General features: G+C 41.9%; 1 protein-coding gene across 1 annotated transcript; it reads left to right on the forward strand.

Moving 5' to 3' along the window:
- Window positions 1–4830: 4830 nt before the first annotated feature.
- Window positions 4831–18279, forward strand: SOD2 (superoxide dismutase 2). The gene is made up of 5 exons (XM_048487920.1): window positions 4831–5016; window positions 8013–8215; window positions 13197–13313; window positions 15727–15906; window positions 17456–18279. Exons 1-5 carry the CDS (start codon window positions 4988–4990, stop codon window positions 17596–17598), a joined length of 672 nt encoding a protein of 223 aa, XP_048343877.1. The 5' UTR covers window positions 4831–4987; the 3' UTR covers window positions 17599–18279.
- Window positions 18280–20146: the final 1867 nt, after the last annotated feature.

The following is a 20146-nucleotide window of genomic DNA, read 5'->3' on the forward strand; positions in this document are numbered from 1 at the left end:
TTTACTGCCTATATTGGTATCTTCATTGTAATTAGAAAAGGCAATATAGAAGTCTGTGTAAAGATAAGTCTTATGGTAAACTTATCAGTAAATAAAAGCTGCTTCTCTTATTGAGGGGGATTCTGATCAGAACCTTGTCAACCGGTGAAATGTATCTTGTACAGTAGCCTACTTCATTTATATCCCCCATTTCTCTCCAGTGGGTACTCAAAGCAGCTTCTTTTGTTCTATCCATTTTATCCTCACAACACTGTGAGATAGGTTAGGCTGAGAGTGCATGAGTGGTCCAAGATCATCCAGCAAGCTTCCATGGCAGATTGGGGATTCAAACCTGAAGATCTCAACCCATGTGTAGAAAACTACTGTTGTAGATGGTGTACAAATAATTTAGTTAGATTGATTAGTTTATTTATTAAAGCTCAGGATGAGTTTGGATGATCTTCCAGATTACAGGTGATTAACTTCCATGTAGCCATTATCTTCTGCCTATAGTACATCATATCTGGTAAGGGTGCAGCCTGATTTTCCATAACTGAAAGTCATAGTTATACCCTCAATTGTAGATGTTGAGTGAAAAGGCATTTAGGCAAAAAAAAAAATTTCCATGGCAGAATTTTTGGGTGCAACTTTAGTTCATAACTAACATATAATTTCTTTGAATGGTTTGCCAAGAGCTGCTGCAAGTGGTCAAAAGGAATTTTATTTCCAAAGCGCTTTCAGGTCCATTCTACACATGCAGAATAATCCACTTTCAATGTACTTTGCAGCTGGATTTTACTGTGCAGAATAGCAAAATTCACTTATAATGGATTCTGCATATGTGAAAGGGGCTAAAGTTCTACAAGTGAAACTGCCATATTTCACTCTTAGAGTATTAAAGCAAGCTGTGTCCATAAATTTATAGAGTCTTGCTGAGCCTCAAGGCAGACAGTGAAATCAGATGTCATAAGGTACTTAAATGAACAATGCAATACTACTTGAATTACAGAACTGGAAAACAATTTGGGCTTTCCTGACTTTATAGCTGTGTTGCAAGCATCCACATGGCTTACTGTGCACTTTTCTGGTTTGGTCAAAAATTGTGAACTTTTGCACTATGAAGGGAATTTTGGATCCATCAAAATCACAGTTTTGGTAAACCATGATGAAGAGTCAGAAGGGTTGGGATAGGATTAAGTTTATTTTTAAGTATTCTAAGTGTTAAATGTTCTTGACCTAAAATGAAATCTGAATCAAAAGGTTTTTAAATGGAACTTAATGGCCTTTATGAACATGCGCTTGTAAAGAAAATTATAGAGAAAACAATGCAGAGTTATCTTGTTCTTACGATTTGATAAAAAGTCTGGGATTGACAAGTTGCTTCAGGTGTGCTCTATTGATACCTGTGTGAACTTCTTTATTCCTGTTTTGTACTAATCACTATCTGATCTTTATATAAAAATGCACTCTTCTGACATGATCCTGTGCATGAGCATTGGTGTAGTGGTTAACAGCAGTGGACTGTAGTCTGGAGAACTGGATATGATTCCGCACTCCTTTGATTCCACATTCCTTCACATGAGTGATGGACTCTAATCTGGTGAACTGGATTTGTTCCCTTGCCCCTACACATGAAGCCTGCAGGGTGACCTTGGGTTCTCTCTCAGAACTCAGCCTCACCTTAGAAGGTGTTTATTTTAGGGAGAGAAGAGTTTTTAGCCACTTTGAGATGCCTTGTGGTAGCAAAAAGCAGGATTTAAATCCAGCTCTTCATTGTGTGAAGAGCTGTAAACTTTGTGTAAACTAACCATACTTACACTTTTGTCTAGCAGCTCTAGGTTCATCCATGTTATATGCTATATTACTTAGAATGGCTTTGTTAGGAACTTTCAAAAGAAAACTGAGCATGTAAATTCTACTAGTTGTCATTCTAAAAGGCAAGCTTCCTGTTCTTCCCTTGGTTGGGCTGTATTGTTTTAAGCTTGTGAATGTGTGGATGAACATCTACCCTCTAATCAAGTAGTGCTTAGGCACCCTTTCTAAATGTTGAGCTCTTCTCTCTGTTGACTTTGGGTTTCAACCTGCAATTTAAATTTCCTCGTGGTAATTTCCCATAGCTTTGCAGTAAACAAATTCCTTAGATGGGGCTCTACTTGTCATTAACAGAATAAATGTGTCTGAGAGCCATCACTGCAGACTGCAGGTAGGGTCTCAACAAATGCTCCACCAAACATTTGCATACCAGGAAGAAGGATTCAAGTCTAGGCTTCTGGCCGGAATTCTCATTTGTTTATAGAAATACTATTTTCCTAACAAACTCTTGCCTTGTATGAACCACATGCTTGCAGACTAAAATAATACAATTGATATCATGTGTTATTCTGTGATAGCTAGAACCAGGTTTCATAAGGGTACTTAGCATTCAAACCCAATTTATCTTGCCAAAATATTTTTTATTTCTTCTAAGGGAAAGGGGTATTACTTTTACCTTTGAGTCCCTTTTCTGCTGATTCTTTTCCCTACTAGATCTGACTTCAAGCTTCACCCTAAACCCTACCATAATACATTAACAAGCACTTGAATCTACAATTCTGTGTATTAGCACAGGATTAATGCTGTTCCAGACCATGGTGTGTGTGTCTGGGTGTTGTGTAAAGTTAACACTTGAATATAAAAATTGGTATTTTCTATCAATAGTGCTCTTTAACCTATTCATAAATGACCTGGAAGTAGGGGTGGGTAGCGTGGTGGCCAAGTTTGCAGATGATACCGAATTATGTAGTGTGGTGAGAACCACAAAGGATTGTGAAGAGCTTCAAGCAGACCTTGGTAAATTAGGTGAGTGGGCTAAGAAATGGCAAATGCAGTTCAATGTAGCAAAATGCAAAGTGATAAATGTAGGGGCAAAAAATCCAAACTTCACATACAAGCTACAAGGGTCAGTGCTATCAGTCATAGACCAGGAAAGGGATTTGGGCGTCTTAGTTGATAGTTCCATGGGAATGTCAACTCAAGGCATGGCAGCTGTGAAAAAGGCAAACTCTATGCTGGGGATAATTAGGAAAGGAATTGATAATAAAACTGCAAAGATTGTCATGTCCTTATATAAAGCAGTGGTGCGACTGCACTTGGAGTACTGTGTCCAGTTCTGGTCGCCGCATCTCAAAAAGGATATTGAGGAGATAGAAAAAGTGCAGAGAAGGGCAACAAGGATGATTGAGGGACTGGAACACCTTCCCTATGAGGAGAGGCTGCAGCGTTTGGGACTCTTTAGTTTGGAGAGGAGACGGCTGAGGGGGATATGATTGAAGTCTATAAAATTATGCATGGAGTAGAAAATGTTGACAGAGAGAAAATTTTCTCTTTCTCACAATACTAGAACCAGGGGGCATTCATTGAAAATGCTGGGGGGAAGAATTAGGACTAATAAAAGGAAACATTTCTTCACGCAACGTGTGATTGGTGTTTGGAATATGCTGCCACAGGAGGGGATAGCTTTAAAAGGGGCTTGGACAGATTTATGGAGAAGTCTATGGCTATCAATCTTTATCCTCTTTGATCTGAGCTTGCAAATGCCTTAACAGACCAGGTGATCGGGAGCAACAGCCGCAGAAGGCCATTGCTTTCACATCCTGCATGTGAGCTCCCAAAAGCACCTGGTGGGCCACTGCGAGTAGCAGAGAGCTGGACTAGATGGACTCTGGTCTGATCCAGCTGGCTTGTTCTTATGTTCTTAATACACACCTAATTGTTTAAGGTGATTTGTGGCACATATGCAAGTAATTCTTACAGCAGCACTGTTTTGGAGAGTCTGGCAGGAGAGTCAGGAAATACTGGAGGGCTGCTGAACTGCACTAAACCCAGAAATGCTGTGCACCGACCACTTGAAGGTCAGGTTGTTAAACTATTTGGAAAAAAATGGTGAAATTGGAATTGCTTGCCATTGCAGTTTGGAATGTGAAAATGAATTGCTGAATTCATGAAATGGTGAATATTTTTTTAATGCTTAGGTTATTCACACACCCTCCCCCACTACTGAATTATGGGCTGCTTGTATGAATCAAAATTTGCATATGCTCGTTTTGAGTAATTCAAGCAAAATTAGTAAGATGCTGTTCAGGGCACTAAGGCCTACACACAAGTACATAATAGCCATCAGTGGAGATCTGATTTAGTACCCTTGTTCCTGCAATGTCACCAGACATTATTAATGCTCTTAGGACTCTCAGGATGCTGAGATCTGCTTCTAGTTCCAAGATCTGTGCCTTCGGCACTTATAGGTACACATAGCAGTCATTCATGAATATTTCAAATAAAGAGCAAAACAGATATGGGAAACCGACATATATTCAGTCACAGAAAGATGCAGTTTTTAAGTGACTGTTAAATTGGCATGCATGGGACACTGAACGGTCGTAACATTACTTCAGTTCAACAAATCTTCATCTTTTAAAAATTAAACTGGTGCTGCTCCCACAGGTCGCGAGAACCCCCCACCCCGTCTCCACACACAATACCCCACATCAGGGCTTCATCCTTTATTTCTCATGTGCTGGCTCCATTTCCGAAGAAGGTAGGCAGGCTGCAGATATGCAATAAACAAAAGCTACGGAAAGTAAGTCTATGACGGAGCCCACAAATGACCAAAAGTCTTTTTGCGAGTATAAATTAGGGTCAACATTTCCTCCACAGAGAGATGCGCTAGGGTGAAAACGCTTCATGCGCTCAATGTGTCGGCCTTGAATGTTCCCTCTCGCCGCTTTCCGACGACGACTCGCCCTGTTTTATTACTGGCTGACAGCAATCAGTCCTCCCCGCCCCCGGGGCGTCGGCGGAGAACGAAGGGAAAGGTTGGGCCACGCAGGCGCTTTGCTGACTAGGGAAAAGGCCGCCTGCGAGAAGGCAGCGCGAGTGGCTGCTTGGTGTGAGCCTGGGTTCGGGCTTCATCTGGCTGCGTCAGGCGACCTCGCTTCGTCTCCTTCTTTTCCCTCCGGCTGCCGGCGCCGTCATGCTCTGCCGGCTGGTCTGCCGCGCCAGGTGAGGGCTTGGCCGGGGCTAGACCTTTAGCGTTGCTGGCCAAGGGCAGCGTGTGGGCCTGCCGAGAAGACAACAGAGGCGGAGCACGGGAGGGGGAAGGCGGGAGATTAGAAACTGCGGAAGGCAGGAGGAGTCAGTTGTGTGGACCCCGACTCGGCAGCATCAGGAATTTAAATCTGAATGTTTTCGGGGGAGTCTGTTGGCAATATGGTACAAAAGACAGGTAACGGTGCTGGCTCCTGAGGAAAGATCCAGAAGTATCCTTCTTGGAATCAATTATGTATTTTTACCTAACCCTTGTCTCATGCTTTGACCGTGATCCGGGGAGGTTGTGGAAACTGTGAACAATTACTGGGACGCAGTTCTGGGACAGATAAAGTTTGCAAACGGAAACTTAATCCTGACAGAATGGGAGTGCTACTGGTGTATGTGGGGAGTCTGTCCTAGGAACTCTCCTGTTCTGGAAGGGGTAGCACTCTCACTAAAGGAGCAGGTGTGTGTGTGTGGGGGGGGGGGGCTGCTGGACCCAGGCCTCCTGTTGAAAAAGTGGAGGCCGTTTACCAACTTTGGCTTGTTAGCCAGCTGCAGCCCTTCCTTGGACATTAAAGATCTTTTAGCTGTGATGCCTGCTGTAGTAACAGCTACATTAGAGTACTGTGATGCACTCTATGCATGGTAGCTCCTGAACACAATCCAGAAGCTGTGGTTGGTATAGAATTGTGTGGCCTGAATATTGACTGGAGTGGGTCATAGCCATCACATCACCGCAGTCTTGGTCCATCTACACTGGTTCTCAGTTTACTTTTGGACTCAATTCAAGGGGCTGGTATTGATCTTTAAAGCTCTACACATCTTTGGGCCAGCATAGTTTATGGACTACCTTCTTCCATATGGGCCTACTCATCCACTCTGATGATCTTCAGAGGCCCTGCTTGTGGTGACCTTGCCATCCAAGGCTAGGTAGGTGGCAACCTGAGAAAGGTGTCAGAACTTTGAGACTTTCTCTAGGGTGACTTGTCTGCCTCCTCCTGTTGTTGTCTTCTACTAGAAAGTGAAGAGTTTTCGGCTTTGGCGTACTTCCATTCACTGTTATTGGTCCTCCTTCCTGACCATGTTGTTATGTGTGTTTATATGTTTTAAATGAAGTTTAAATGTTTTATATGTGCTGTATTTTAAATGCCGTTTTAATGTCTAGAATATTTTAATGTTTTGATATTTGCTGCCTTGGAGACTTCATTTGGGTGGAAAGGTGTAGAAATGTTTTAAGTAAGTAAATACCGTTCCACAATTGATAGCCATGGTTCCCGCGTGCCTGGGATTAAGGAGAACTCTCTTTTCATTTCATAAACTACCGTAGTATTATTTTGTAGCTTTGTAGCAAGGTTCTGATCAGCAGCTTTTTTTTTTTACTCTTCGTCAAGAATATTTCATTTTCTGGGGAAGATGGCAGAGGTGAGTGAGAACATGTAATTGCTTTGGAAAGTGTATATGATTATGAGTAATAAGTATATACCAGTCATTCAGTTAGGTCACTTGAATTTCCTGCAGCTGGTAATTGCATAAATGTACCTGGACATGGAGAAAGTCAGCTGTAGCTATTTTATGACGACTCCAAAATACATGTAAACAACTGAATTTTTAAAATGTTCTAAACCAGGGGTAGGGAACCTTTAACACTCAAAGAGCCATTTGGACCCGTTTTCCATGGGAAAAGAAAACACTTGGAGCCACAAATAATTTTTGATATTTAAAATAAAGATAATACTGTATATATTGGTTTTTTTTAACCTTTACTCCGCTCATTCTGAGAAGTGCATGGATGCGTCCGCCCTGCTGCCTGCAGAGCGGGTAAGGATGGGGCCAGCGGCTCAGCCTCGCCGGCCGCCGGGAAAAGCGCCCACCCCGCTCCAACGGGGCAGGCGAGAGGGGAAGCCCGCAGTGCGGCCCAGCCGGCCACGGGCAGTTGGTGCGCCCGCCCTGCTGCCTGCAGGGCGGGCAAGGATGGGGCCAGTGGCTTGGCTCGTGGAGCCGCAGTGCAAGGGCAGAAGAGCCGCAGGTTCCCTACCCCTGTTCTAAACCATCTCTTGTGTGGGGACTGGCAGTGTCAGAAACTAATTACGTATGATCCTTGATGGTCTGTGTTTTGTTTTAAAACTGTGCCAAAGTAGGATTCTATCTAAGTTTAAGAGAACTTAATGTATATTATTCAAAAATGTCTTCCACATGTTGACTTTCTTGGCAAACTGATGTAAGGAAGAGATGTGTCTGCAGGAGAAAGTTGTTATACACACTTACTTTGCTGTTCTAAAAAATAGTTTCCAGTTGTTGGATATTTGTAGGACTCCTGGTTTCTGCTGTAGCACCCAGATTTATGGACAGTTCTTCTTACGGACAATATAGCGGCATGCAGATAGTTGGTATTTTAAAACTGTTTGTTTTGTGGATTTTCACCAGAAGTGTGTGTGGATTTTGTGGATTTTCACCAGAAGTGTGTGTAACTATTTTTAATCACAGTTTTTGCTTTGGTTTATGCTACCCCTTCTTTCTTGTACCACATTGCCTCCTACAGTTCATTGCTAGCAGTGACTCATAAGCAAAATTTATATAACCCACCAGGAATTCTAGAACTGTTATGTAGACATGTGAGCAAATTTAAAACTAATAGGGATCTATCTGTAACTTTAATTAGTGTTCCATTATCATGCTTACTTATATTTGAAAGTATGGCATCTTTGATTCTTCCACTAGATAATGTTGTTCTGGATGTATGATAACGTATTAGTATTATTAATAGCAATAATGTGGATGACTACCAGTATCTCTAGTTGAAAGTTCAAGATGTGGATATGGGAGACTTGTGAGTATAGCTGTGTCACTGCTTCAATTCAGTGGAAATAAACAGTGATGTTGTTCTGGTTGTCACTGCCTGTTTGACCATGATAATAAGCATTGCCATGTAATAATCAAATGTTCTGTTTTTTTAAATTCTGTTTTAGAAATGGCACTAAACTGGTGGCACCTCTTGGGTGCCTGGCTTCCAGGCAAAAACACATGCTTCCTGACTTGCCTTATGATTATGGTGCACTGGTGCCCCACATTAGTGCAGAAATCATGCAACTACACCACAGCAAACATCATGCTACGTACGTGAATAATTTGAATGTCGCAGAAGAAAAATACAAAGAGGCCTTGGCAAAAGGTATGGATAGCCCTATATAAGTAAGTATGTGTGTTGCCTTCTTGTTTTTCATTAGAGGTGCTGCTTCATGTCTGTCATTGTGTGACTACCCTGTCTCTAGTGGTAAGTCTGGAATTCATGTGGGGTGGGGATCACCACCACTTTCTGTATTTGTGAAGTTCCCAGCAACCATACAGCGGAGGCAGGGCTTGCACCTTAAGCTCCTGAGCATAATTTCAGGTTGTAATTAAATGGTCATGAAGAAGAACTAAGAACTATAAAAGTGTCGGTGGGGGGGGGGGGAATACATTTTTTCTTATCAACAAACAAGTTTTGATAATTACCTTTATTAGTATATTGGAATAACTGATGTACCACAATTGTAACTTGACACTTCCCTGGTTAAATTACAGTAACAACTGCTCCTACTAAACAGATGAGGCTCAGAACAGGCATCCCCTCTCACTTTGTAGAGTTCATAAAAGTGCATTGTGTTAACCCTTGTGATTACAGAACATTCAATGTGCGAAGATACCTTAAAATTAGGTTAAATACTATAATGGTGACTCCTGACCAAATATAACATGTTTTAATTTTATCTTTCTGCAATCATGCACTGAGATTATAAATTAAATGGAAAGTTTGAGGAACTATGCAAGACAAATTTTAAACTTGTAACTTTCCTCACTTTTAAAGAGTTGTGCATTTCTGTTAATTCAGCAAAGTATGCACACGTAGGCTAGCCTGATCTGATCAGATTTCAGAAGCTAAGCAAGGTCGACCCTGGCAAGTATTTGGATGGGAGACCTCCAAGGAATACCAGGGTCGTGATATGTAGGAAGGCACTGCCAAACCACCTCTGAACAACTCTTCCCCTGACAACCCCACCCGGGGTCCCCATACGTCAGATGAGTTGATAGCAAAAAATAAAAAAAATTGCAAAGCCCTATAAGGAGTTGTATGACTGAAAAACATGAAAGCTGCATGCATGAGTTCGGATATAATTTTAGAAATCTACAAGGTGTAGAAAAAGTTTGCAACTTGAGACTCTAAGGTCTATATGTAGTGATGGAGCTCAAGGTGCACATAGTGCCTTTGCCGTACTTTTTGCCAGCTTCAACTGTTTTTGGATAGGTGGGATCTGGCCCAGGTTAGTCATGCTCTGATCACATCTTGATTGGGTTTCATGCGATGTTCATGCAATGCGAGCTGCCTTTTGAAGACCATTCAGAGGCTTCATTTGGTAGAAAATGCTGCAGCATGACCTTCAATGAGCATTAGCTAGTGGGACCGTATTTGTCAAATAACTGCCTGTTTGCTCTCTGAGTACAACTCCCAGTGCTGGAGGTTTAAAGGCCTTTTAAAGCCCTCAAGAGTCTGGAACATAAATCACATACAAACATGTGCATCATATTAAGATCATCCACAAAAGTCCTGCTCTTTGTATCACCTTTGGCAGTCACATGGGTAGTTACCTGAAACAGGGTCTTTTCTGTAATATCACTTTGATTATGGAATGCTTCTCACACATACATGTAGCCTCTGCAGGAAACTGAAAACCCAGAGCTGTCCTCATGGTGCCAAGATGGAGAGGAGAGAAAAGTGTGGAGTCAACCAGAAAGGAAGTTAGAGGAAAATACCAGGATCTCACCAGGAATTGATTGCTGCAACTGTGTAATACTTATGGCTATCCTTGGGCCTGCTCTGGAAACTCCCATCTGGTGCAAAATGCTGCAATACAGGTCCTCACTGTGGAACTCCATGGCAGATGCATATCCAACCAGTGCTCTGCCAGCTCCATGAGCTCCAAGTGGAGTACTGAATCAGGTCAGGGCTTTTGTACTTACCCTCAAAGCCCTAATGGTCTGGGGGCATTGTATCTATGGGACCATCTCTCCCGCTATGTCCCTTGAAGGACACTGCGATCAGCAAATAGCAATATGCTGGTGGTCCCTGGCCTGAAAGATATCTGGCTAGCCTCAGTCAGGGCCAGAGCGTTTTCATCCCTGTTGCTAACCTGGTGGAACACTCTGTCCAATTAGACCAGGGCCCTGTGGGATTTGATGCTGTTCCTCCGGGCCTGTAAGATGGAGCAGTTCCACCAGCCTTACAGTTGAGGCTGCTTCATTTTTACCATCTGAAAGCTTCCATCCCCACATCATTCTGTAAGACATCTGCTGAGACAAAAACTCAAGAACAGTCACAAGCATAATTTTCTTCAGAATGCTAATCGAATTTGCTGCTGTGGAGATTGTAGGATCTTTTCCTTGGGAAGCATTCCTAATACAGGATGTCCATTCTTGGGTTGATAGTTAGACAAGGATTCCAATTATAATTAGTTTTATCTGCAGCTTCCTGTGTATTTCAGAAGAGCTTATTTGGACCTTGACAAATCTTCAAGTCAACTGCATGTGAAAAATGGGTGAATTTAGCTGTCTAGGATAGCCATTTAGAAGGCAGTTTGCCTTTTTGCCTTGTTTATTGTAGTTCCAGTGTCCCAGGCAAGCTATGCAGAGGGAAAAAAGAGAAAGGAAAACTGTTAATGTTTCTCCAAGAACTTAATGATTAAACAGACATAGCAATGCTCTCTTGTCTGGCAGCTGCCAGATAAGCAAACAGCTTCACTTCTGGGGAATGTCCCATGCCTGCATTCCAAATGCTGCTGGGAGATATGTAGTCTCATATGAGGGTTGCATTCAAGTTACATGAAGAGAAAATTAACAATCAATAACTGTGCAATACTAAGGAGCTTGGTGTGTTTTGAGCTAAACTATGTTCCACTTTTCATCAGGGAAAATTCAGTTATGGTATGTAAGCCGCCTTGAGTTGCTAGAGATAAGGCAGGATATAAATAAATAAATGTGTTTGGGCTTTTGACAATCTGATGAGACTGTTTTGAATAATAAAAGTCTCATTTCTAAGACCGTTTCTGCATGGCCAGCTGAGCAGGGGTGCATCGGCTTAGTTTATGCCGATGCACCCCCGGTACCTTTGCATAGGCTGCGCCACTCCCAAATGGCTCTTACCTTCTGCTGCCTTCCGTCGTGTTATGGAAGCCAGGGGACACACCTCTGTGACCAGAGTGATGGCTCTGGGGTTGGAGACCAGAAGGCATGTCCCCTGGCCTCCACAAAGTGATGGAAGGCGGCAGAAGGTAAGAGTCGTTTGGGAGGGCCATGGGAAAAACGCCGTTTTCCACCTGGTTCCGTTCGCTCAGCACCAAATGGAAGCCAGCATTTTTCAAAAACCTCGCTCCCCAAGCAAGGTTCAAAAACACAATTTCATGCGGGAGAGAGAGCACTGTTGCATTGATTTGGCAGCGCCGCCTGTGCAAAGGTTCCGCCCCAAAACGGCGTTTAACCAATTTTGGCCTGTGCAGAAACAGCTTGAATCCAAAAGACAAGCAAGTTTGAGCCATTCCAGTTATATCCACTTCAGAATAAAAGGAACTCATAAGGCACATGGATGGAATAGTTAGGCCAACTGCCCCAGTTCCAAAAAGCCTAATTGTAGCCCAGTGAATTATTTTGTATTGGCTGCTAACAATTCAACAGATTTAGTGTCCTTTCTGCTTCAGTGAACCCTTTTCCATCATCCGCTGTGATCTCCATGTTAAGCTTTCCTTCTATATTTGCTGATTTCCTAGACCCATTTAAATCTGGCTTCAGGCTGGGATTTGAAACAAAGACTGCTTTGGTTACCTTGGCTGATGATTTCTACCGAGAGCTAGACAGGGGAATGTGACCCTCTAGTTCCAATAGATTTCTCAGCTGCCTTCGATACTATCAACTGAAGTGTCCTACTGAGCCACCTCTCTGCACTGGGACTGAGGGGCACAGGTGGCTGCAGTGGTTTGGAGTGTTTTAGTCATCTTCAGTTGGTGCACCAGCTGTGCCCAGTTCTGAATCACTCAGATCTAGCCACAGTGATTCATAGCTTGGTTACATCTAGACTGGACTATTCCACTGCAGTCTATTTGGGACTACCCTTGAAGAGCATTTGGAGGCTGCAGCTATCACAGAGCCCTGTGGCTAGACTGCTGGCTAGGGCCAGCTATTGGAAGCATGTGACCTGATATTACAGCGGTATGCTAGCTACTGATCCATTCCCTTTCCAGTTCAAAGTGTTTTGACCTTTCCTACATGTGTTGGAATGGAAATTAAGGTCACCTGGAAAGGACCTCCTGACTGTCCTGTCAATCAAACAAGCTCTTTTGGTGGGCCTTTTCAGTGGCAGCTTCACAATTACAGAACAACAAGTGAGGACCTGTGAAACTCGGAGGAGGGGGAACATATCAAACCCCCCCCCCCCCATTGCTGGGCCTGGCAAGGCTACCTCCTCCTGCCAGCAAAATCAGATCACGTTAGGTGCCTGACAGTGTCCCTACATGCTCTGCCAGGTCCAACTCCATGAGGAAGAAAGGAAGCTAATGAATGTTTTAAATAATTAAATAGCATATGAGGTAAGGGTTGGCCATGCAAGCACCACCTTTGCTGTGTCCTCCATTTCTCTGGTGGCTGTCTCTTCTATAGCAGCTATTTTTGGGGTACCCATTTTGCTGCTTCGCCCATCATACTGTGTCAGAATTTCAAATGTACCCACAAGCTCAAAAATGTTGGGACCACTGGCGTAGTTCTTCAGACTATGGAAGGAGATGTTGCTGAGAGTGAACATCTCTTGTGCATTGTGCTCTGAAATGTCACAGCAAGAACATGCCCCCACAATACTTCAGAATGAAACCGAAATCTGTGGACCTATGCTGAAGCGATTAGTTCAGGAAAGCCCTGCAGAAAATGTTAGATGTTTCCCTAAGCTAGTCTCTGTTTTGAGAAACAAGGGGATGTTTGGAGGATTCATATATGTTTATACGTCACCATCAGGTGCGTGATCTCTTATAAGCAGCAGTCAGTTTACTTGACAATAGTACTGTTAACTACTGCTCCATGGCAGATTAAAAACAACTTTATGCTGGGACTTAGCCACTCATCATTTTCATTTCCAGGTGATGTCACAGCTCAGGTATCTCTTCAGCCAGCTCTGAAGTTCAATGGTGGAGGTCACATCAACCACTCTATCTTCTGGACAAACCTTTCTCCAGATGGTGGAGGGGAGCCGAAAGGTTTGTAGCGACTGATGCTTACAAAGAAGAAGAGAATCACCCTAAACTGTAAAAGAAGAAAAATGTATAGTTACCCTCACCCAGCCAGCACAAATGTCTGCATGTAAATTACTGATGCAGTGCAAAAGCTGGTTGTTCAAAAATAATAAACTGTTAATAATATAGCTGGGGGGCAGGTAGTAATGTAACAGCTTGCTCCCAAGCTTCACACTCCCAAGCCTTGCACCAATAAATGTGCAGTCTTCTGCTATTCTTGTAATTCTCTGAATTGGGATAACTATTGAGTTGTAATATTACCTCACGATATTCTATGGTACTTTTAACATTAGGAATGAAGATTAAAGAAAAATCAAGTTACAATTTCTGGGCAAAGTCAACTGATTTCCATAGCTATTGTTCAGAGCAGTGTGAACTGAAACATTTCAAGAATTGTATTCATAGTTAATGCAGATATCTTCCTGTAGATCCCTTAACCGTAGCTTGGAGATCACCAGTGGGTGCAAAATTCTGCTAAATTCTTTTCCCTTCAATCTTCCATTGCACAGTCACAATGTTATACCAATACTGACCAAAGTTCATACTTTTACAGTGCAATCCAGATGCGGAGGAGCTGCGCTGTGGCTGGAGATGGCCCGGCGAAGGTGGCACTGCACTGCCACCAAAGGGCTCCGGGTGGCACAAGTAGGAGGGAGATCCAGAATCCTTCCTGCCACCTGAAGAGGCCTGCAACAGGCACCCTCTCGGCCTGATTATATAACACCCGGCAGGGAATCCACTCACTCTTTTTTTCCCACTTTTTCACTTCAGGAGTTGAGATGACTCAAAAATACGGTAGCATGAAGCAGGTAGCCACTTTCCCTCGGCCCTGTTACCACACGCCAGAAGGTGAAGGGGTGCCTGTTGACTTTTCTTTTTCTTTTCAGACACTCCCCACACTAGGTACACTAAAATAAATATACTGAGGCAGAAGTAAACTTAATCAAGAACACAGATTTATTTGACAGGTAGAGAAGATGGTAAAGGAGTGGATATTTAAACTTGAAGATGGATAGCAGAATCAAACAAGGCAAGAGACAAGAGAAATATATTTACACTAATTACATAAGAGAGCTTGGCACAGAGACTTATAATTTTGGTTTCTTTAGCATATCACTTAAGATTACTTAGTTCAGTTTAGCTTAAATGTTGTATCATAAGATGTTTTACTGAATTTACGGTTCCTTTGCATAGATGTTCTGGCTTATAGCTATTCACTTACAGGGTCCTAACACAGACTGGGTACATTTACTCAGTACTCACACACACAGCCTTTAAGGTAAAAGCCTTAAAACAAAACATAAACTCTTACTGGGGTAAATTTAAAGCGAATCACTACACCCCAGACAAACTGATATACTAGAACTCTTTTCTCTCTAGGAGCTTATCCTGATTTATTAAGCCTTCACCTGGCCCCTCACTAAACTCCACCATTATACAGTGTCTGTGTATGTCTGTTTGAACTCAGCATTCAGGCTGATACCCATAGAATCATTCAGTCTCTCTGAGCTGATCTACTCCCCTTGGAGTTTAGTTTTCTCTCGGTTATGACAGACAGCACTCAGCAGCTGTCAACAGTAGGAACAATTCCAACCAAAAGCCCTCTAGAATGTCTGTGACAGGGAAAGATCCTCTTCCCTCTGCATCACGCACTGTTACTTGCCCAATCAGAGTGCGGGAGGCCCCAGTCAGATGGCTTCTCTGTTTCTACGTCTTTCCTGCTCCACTCTGAAGGAAAACAGCAATTTTGCTTTGTCAGAATTGCATTTTAAAACTATATTTTCCTTTCAGTACAACATAATCTCCATCCAGGAAACAGACTTACACACTGTTTTCATGGTGTAAGTCTGATGGCTGCACCAGGGGCGTTCCCAGCATGAAGGCCCAATGGAAGCCAACTACATTCGATTCCACCCCTGGGAATGCTTCCAGAATGCCCCCAGCTGCGCTGGCATCCAGGAGAACGACAATACTGCTCTGGGGGCCAGGCTTTCTTATAGGTCTGGTGGTGCCTGCCCGTCTCCCAATTTGCCCTCCCTGCCAGCATGAATGCCACTTACGCCAGCAAGGTGGGCACATGCGCCAGCTCCTATAGCCGCTTGGCCCCCCATCAGGATTAGGCTGTCGAAAAGCTAAAAGTTCGTTATTTAATCTTGGTTAGACATTAACAGTGATAGTGGTACTGACACATTGCCTAAGAATGGCTGGCAGTCAGTAAAGGGTGGGGAAACAAATGATTCTCCAGCCTGTTCCATTATATTGTTCATGGTTAAGAGTTCACTAGGCTTCCTGTGTTCATGGGGGTTCTTTAGAGTACTAAATGGAACATTATTGTGCTGCTTTTGGGTGTGTGTGTTAATTATGGTCTTTTTTGAAGGGGAGTTAATGGAAGCCATTAAACGGGATTTTGGCTCCTTTGCAACCTTTAAAGAGAAATTGACTGCTGTATCAGTTGGTGTTCAAGGCTCAGGATGGGGATGGCTCGGTTTTAATAAAGAACATGGTCGATTGCAGGTAGCTGCCTGTTCCAATCAAGACCCTCTTCAAGGAACCACTGGTAAGTTTCTCTGCCTGGAACTTGACTACAATTGGAAGGTGCTATGTTTGCTGTGTAATAGGTAGAGAGTTCTTGCTGAAGCAGTTACTAGATAATCATTAGTTCTGTTTCTTTTAGGGTTTCTAGGCTCTGATGTGAAGTGATTTGTTACTTTCATTTAAAATATCTTCAGACCCATGGAAAAATTCTATGCCATTTTCAGTGATAATCTGAAAAAATGGAAAGCACTCATTTATTGTTCTTTACATTGTTCTTAACAACTGATAGGGTTTATCATTGGTTTCTTTTGATTTCTTATTTAATTTTTTCTTTATGAGCTCTACATGAATTCTGATTAATGTGGCATCTTCTCAATTAGTGGAGGAGCTGGTTTGTAAAAGAATGGTTTTATTGTATAGATTATGTTATTTTAGTCAAAAGTAGTGACTCATAACTCAATCTAGATGGGGTGTGGCATGGATCATGGGAGTGGTGTGGGCCCACGTTGTTGTGTGTGCCCACCCCGCCAGCATAAGGGGAATATGCCAGCAGGGAGAGCAAACGTCCCAGTGGGTGGGCACTGTGGAGCGATGTGGTGCCCAAACCCTCAAGGACCTGCCACTTGGAAGCTGCACCAGTGTTCAGGAGCATGCTGGTGCAGCGGGGGGCAGGCTGGGGTATTCCTGGAGGTGGACCCAACTTTAATCAGCTTCCACCAGTGCGCCCCTGGTGCAGCCCTAGTTATTTGTTCCAGTGGAGCTTTTCTGAGCAGCAGCAGGAGCTTTTCTCTCCAATGCTGGCTGCACCACCCAGAGTTACATTGGAGGTCACCACAAAGTCTCCCCACATCTGGATTGGCCTGCCCAACACATTTCTGGAGGTTAGGTTCATCAATGGCCATTAGCCATCATAACTATCTAAACCTCCATATTCAAAAGATGGCTGGTGAGTAGCAAGTGAAGACTGTTAGCCTCATGTCCTTCTGGGCCTCCTGGAAGGTTTTGTCTGGCTGCTGTGGGAACCAGGATGCTAGATTAATTGAACCTCTTGACTGATTAAACAGGGCTACCATTGAACACAGTTCTAGAGGGATTCCTTCTGCCTGTCTCCTCCCCGCACCCGTCATTTTGTCAGTCATAGGAAAGAGCCTTAAAGACCCAAAAGCCTCACCCCTATTACTGTTAATTTTCTCAGTCCCCTGGCTTTTGATGGAGACCCTTCTGCCCCACTTTCAGATACTTGTGCCAGCTATAAAAGACAAAAACATCTGAGATTTATAAGAAGTTGATTGTGCATCTAGTGTCCTCTTCTGCCCTTCTGCATCACCTTGGACTACAAACAGTACTCCTTGTTACAATATAGTAGTCTAAAAAAACTGAGTTTTTTTGGCTGGGGGATAACAAATTCTGCTGTGTTTACAGGAATACTGTATAAGTCTCTGAATTAGCTGAAGCTCCTAGGTTTCTTAGTAATAACTGTAGAAATGGAACTGAAATTAAAAAAACGAATGCTCTTCAGGCACTGAAATATTGTTAACTAAATTAGATGTCTGCATTTTCCTCTTTTCTAGGTCTTGTTCCGTTGCTAGGGATTGACGTGTGGGAGCATGCCTATTATCTGCAGTATAAAAATGTTAGACCAGACTATCTTAAGGCTATCTGGAATGTGATCCACTGGGACAACGTATCGTCAAGATATGCTGCTTGCAAATAATAGGACAAGTGATGCTGCTCAGAAAAAATTTTTTGCAGTAATGTGTGACCATTGAATTGCTAATTGCTACATTGATGAAAATCTTCTAGCACATCAAACACAAAAATTGTTCACAGTCAAGCTAAATATTTGCCTGGAAGTTGGTGAGATTAGGTGTTAATCTGCTAATTTTCGGTTTAAAGATAAAATATTTTTTATGCAGTGTTCTGAAATAAAGCAGTTCTTAAATTTCAGTAAGGGATTATGGCTCAAGTTTTCCTCAGTTGTGTGTCAGCTATGATTAGGCATTCAAGTCTTTTCCCTGTAGTACAAAGAAGAAAACTAGGTGTACCAACTTCAGAAGCAAACTGCAAGGAACAGTGGTAGTACCTGTAGTACTTGTGTAAACTAGGTTTCCTGAAAAACTGACTTTTCTGTCTGGAAGAGCATGGCTAGCAGAATTTAAACAGGTAATATATTGTAGTCTTCTTAATGGTAAGCTTTTGGCAAACACCTGCTTATCATAACTACATTTATACTGTAGGGTAGAGCTGCTTAAAGATAAGGGGCTATTTTTCATGAAATTGCTGCTGAAGTGAGGAAATATCCTTTACCAGTAGATGTTAGGTCATGAAGCTGAAGAGATCCATTGTACAAAATTTATAGGATATTTTTGGTTTGAAATAAAGAATATTTAATGTCTGTTTCAGTTCTTGCGTTATTAAAAAAGACTAATCCATTCATTGTGACTTCTTCATGATACTATTATAATGGTTGGTTGAAAAATAAAACTTGGTATGGTCTGGTTGGCAAATATATGGAATTTCTGCTGAGCTTGTTGTGGCTGTCTATGCATATGTATATTTACTGTATAGGTTAGTATAAATTGTGTTAGGGCTACCTTCTCAATCTATAATTCCTTTCCTTAGTTGCTAATCTTTGCTTCCCTCTCACCAAATAATGTGCAGAAGAGCATGTGTGCAAATGGCCGAATAAATTATTTGAATGAATGGCTCTTAATTAAAGGCCATGGATAAAGGAGACCATTTGGTAGTTCCAACTATGGTCTACCACTACTGCCAGTGTTATTAATCCAAAGTATAGTCAATGTGAACGTTATGGATGGTTTTCTCAGCATTCTTATCAGTTAAATTGCAGTGTCTGCATAGGCTTCTTCTCCTGCCTTCATATAGAGAACCACAGGGCAGAGTTCATCTTTTGTACTATCATGTGCCTCTGTGGTTTATCTAAAGGTCACAGGAAAAAGTGTGAAGGCAGTATAATATGGCAAATACATTTTTGTGAAAATAAATGGAGTTTGAGTCCAAGGGTAGATTGCTTTGATCTTTGAAAGTTCATCTGTATTACCTCCTCCTTTAAAGGTTCCCAAATACACATTTGTTAAAAGTTGCTGATTTTACAGCACAACTACAATCTGGGCTTTTAAACATCAGCACTCGAACAGCAAGGTGGTAAAATAGTGCTGCCTTGAGTTCTGTGCTTAAGGAACAGTGCAAGGTGAGAAGTAAAAGGGCGGCCTGTTCTAACAATTTGCTTTCCAAAGTGGCTGCTGGAATGCAACCCTGGAAAAGTCGCCCGTGTTAATAGCTTGGGAGCTAGTTCTGTACTTCCGTTATTTGTATTTGTAATTCAGTTTATACCCCGTCCTATCCCGAAGGGCTCAGTGCAGCTAACACCATAATAAAACAATATACATTGTAACAAAGTAAATACTAATAACATACGTAAAAACAAATAAGAATGAAATTTCAGATGGCGACTTAAGCACCCCAAGCCTAACAATTTGCTAATAACAGTAGCACTACATTAATACATACCAGTACTAAATCCATACTATCAATACATCAATAATAAATCAGTATATTAACAACAATCCATCAACATATCAAATATCAATACATATACAATATCGATTAACAATATATCAATGCATTTGCAACCATAAGTTCACAATGTATCAATACATTAACCTATACCAATGAACTAACAGTAAACTAAAACTACACTAAACTAGAACTGCAAAAATACAACCTAACAATACTACCTGGTTACTCCAGAAGGAGCTGGCTACACTTCTCTCACACTCCCTAGCACTCCACAAAAGGAAGTTACTACAAAGTAGCTATAGTCGCTAGCAATATACAAAAAGGAAACTAACAATATACAAGCAGAAAACTAACTACTCCTAGCAGTAACTACCTTAGGCAACAGCAAAGAAGGGGTGATGGTACAAAAGCCCAGGTCTTTTAAAAAATATTATTATTATTATGTAAACAAAGTATACAAGAATATATAAAAAAGAAACTTAACAGGTATTACTGCCATATACAAAAGTTAATGGCAAAGTTTATATACATATTCAATTGATGTACTATAGTCAAAAATTAAAAAGAAAGATGAAAAGATAAGTAGACAGAAGGAAAAAGGAAGATAAAAGAAGCAGAAAAGAAATGAAGAGTTGTGACTATGACTTCCCAAAACCTCCATTATTATAATTAATATTTATTTACTACCAATATTAGAGTAATTTATCCTGAACAAATTGAAA

This window comes from Sphaerodactylus townsendi, linkage group LG01 (assembly GCF_021028975.2).
Source record: "Sphaerodactylus townsendi isolate TG3544 linkage group LG01, MPM_Stown_v2.3, whole genome shotgun sequence".
Taxonomy (NCBI): domain Eukaryota; kingdom Metazoa; phylum Chordata; class Lepidosauria; order Squamata; family Sphaerodactylidae; genus Sphaerodactylus; species Sphaerodactylus townsendi.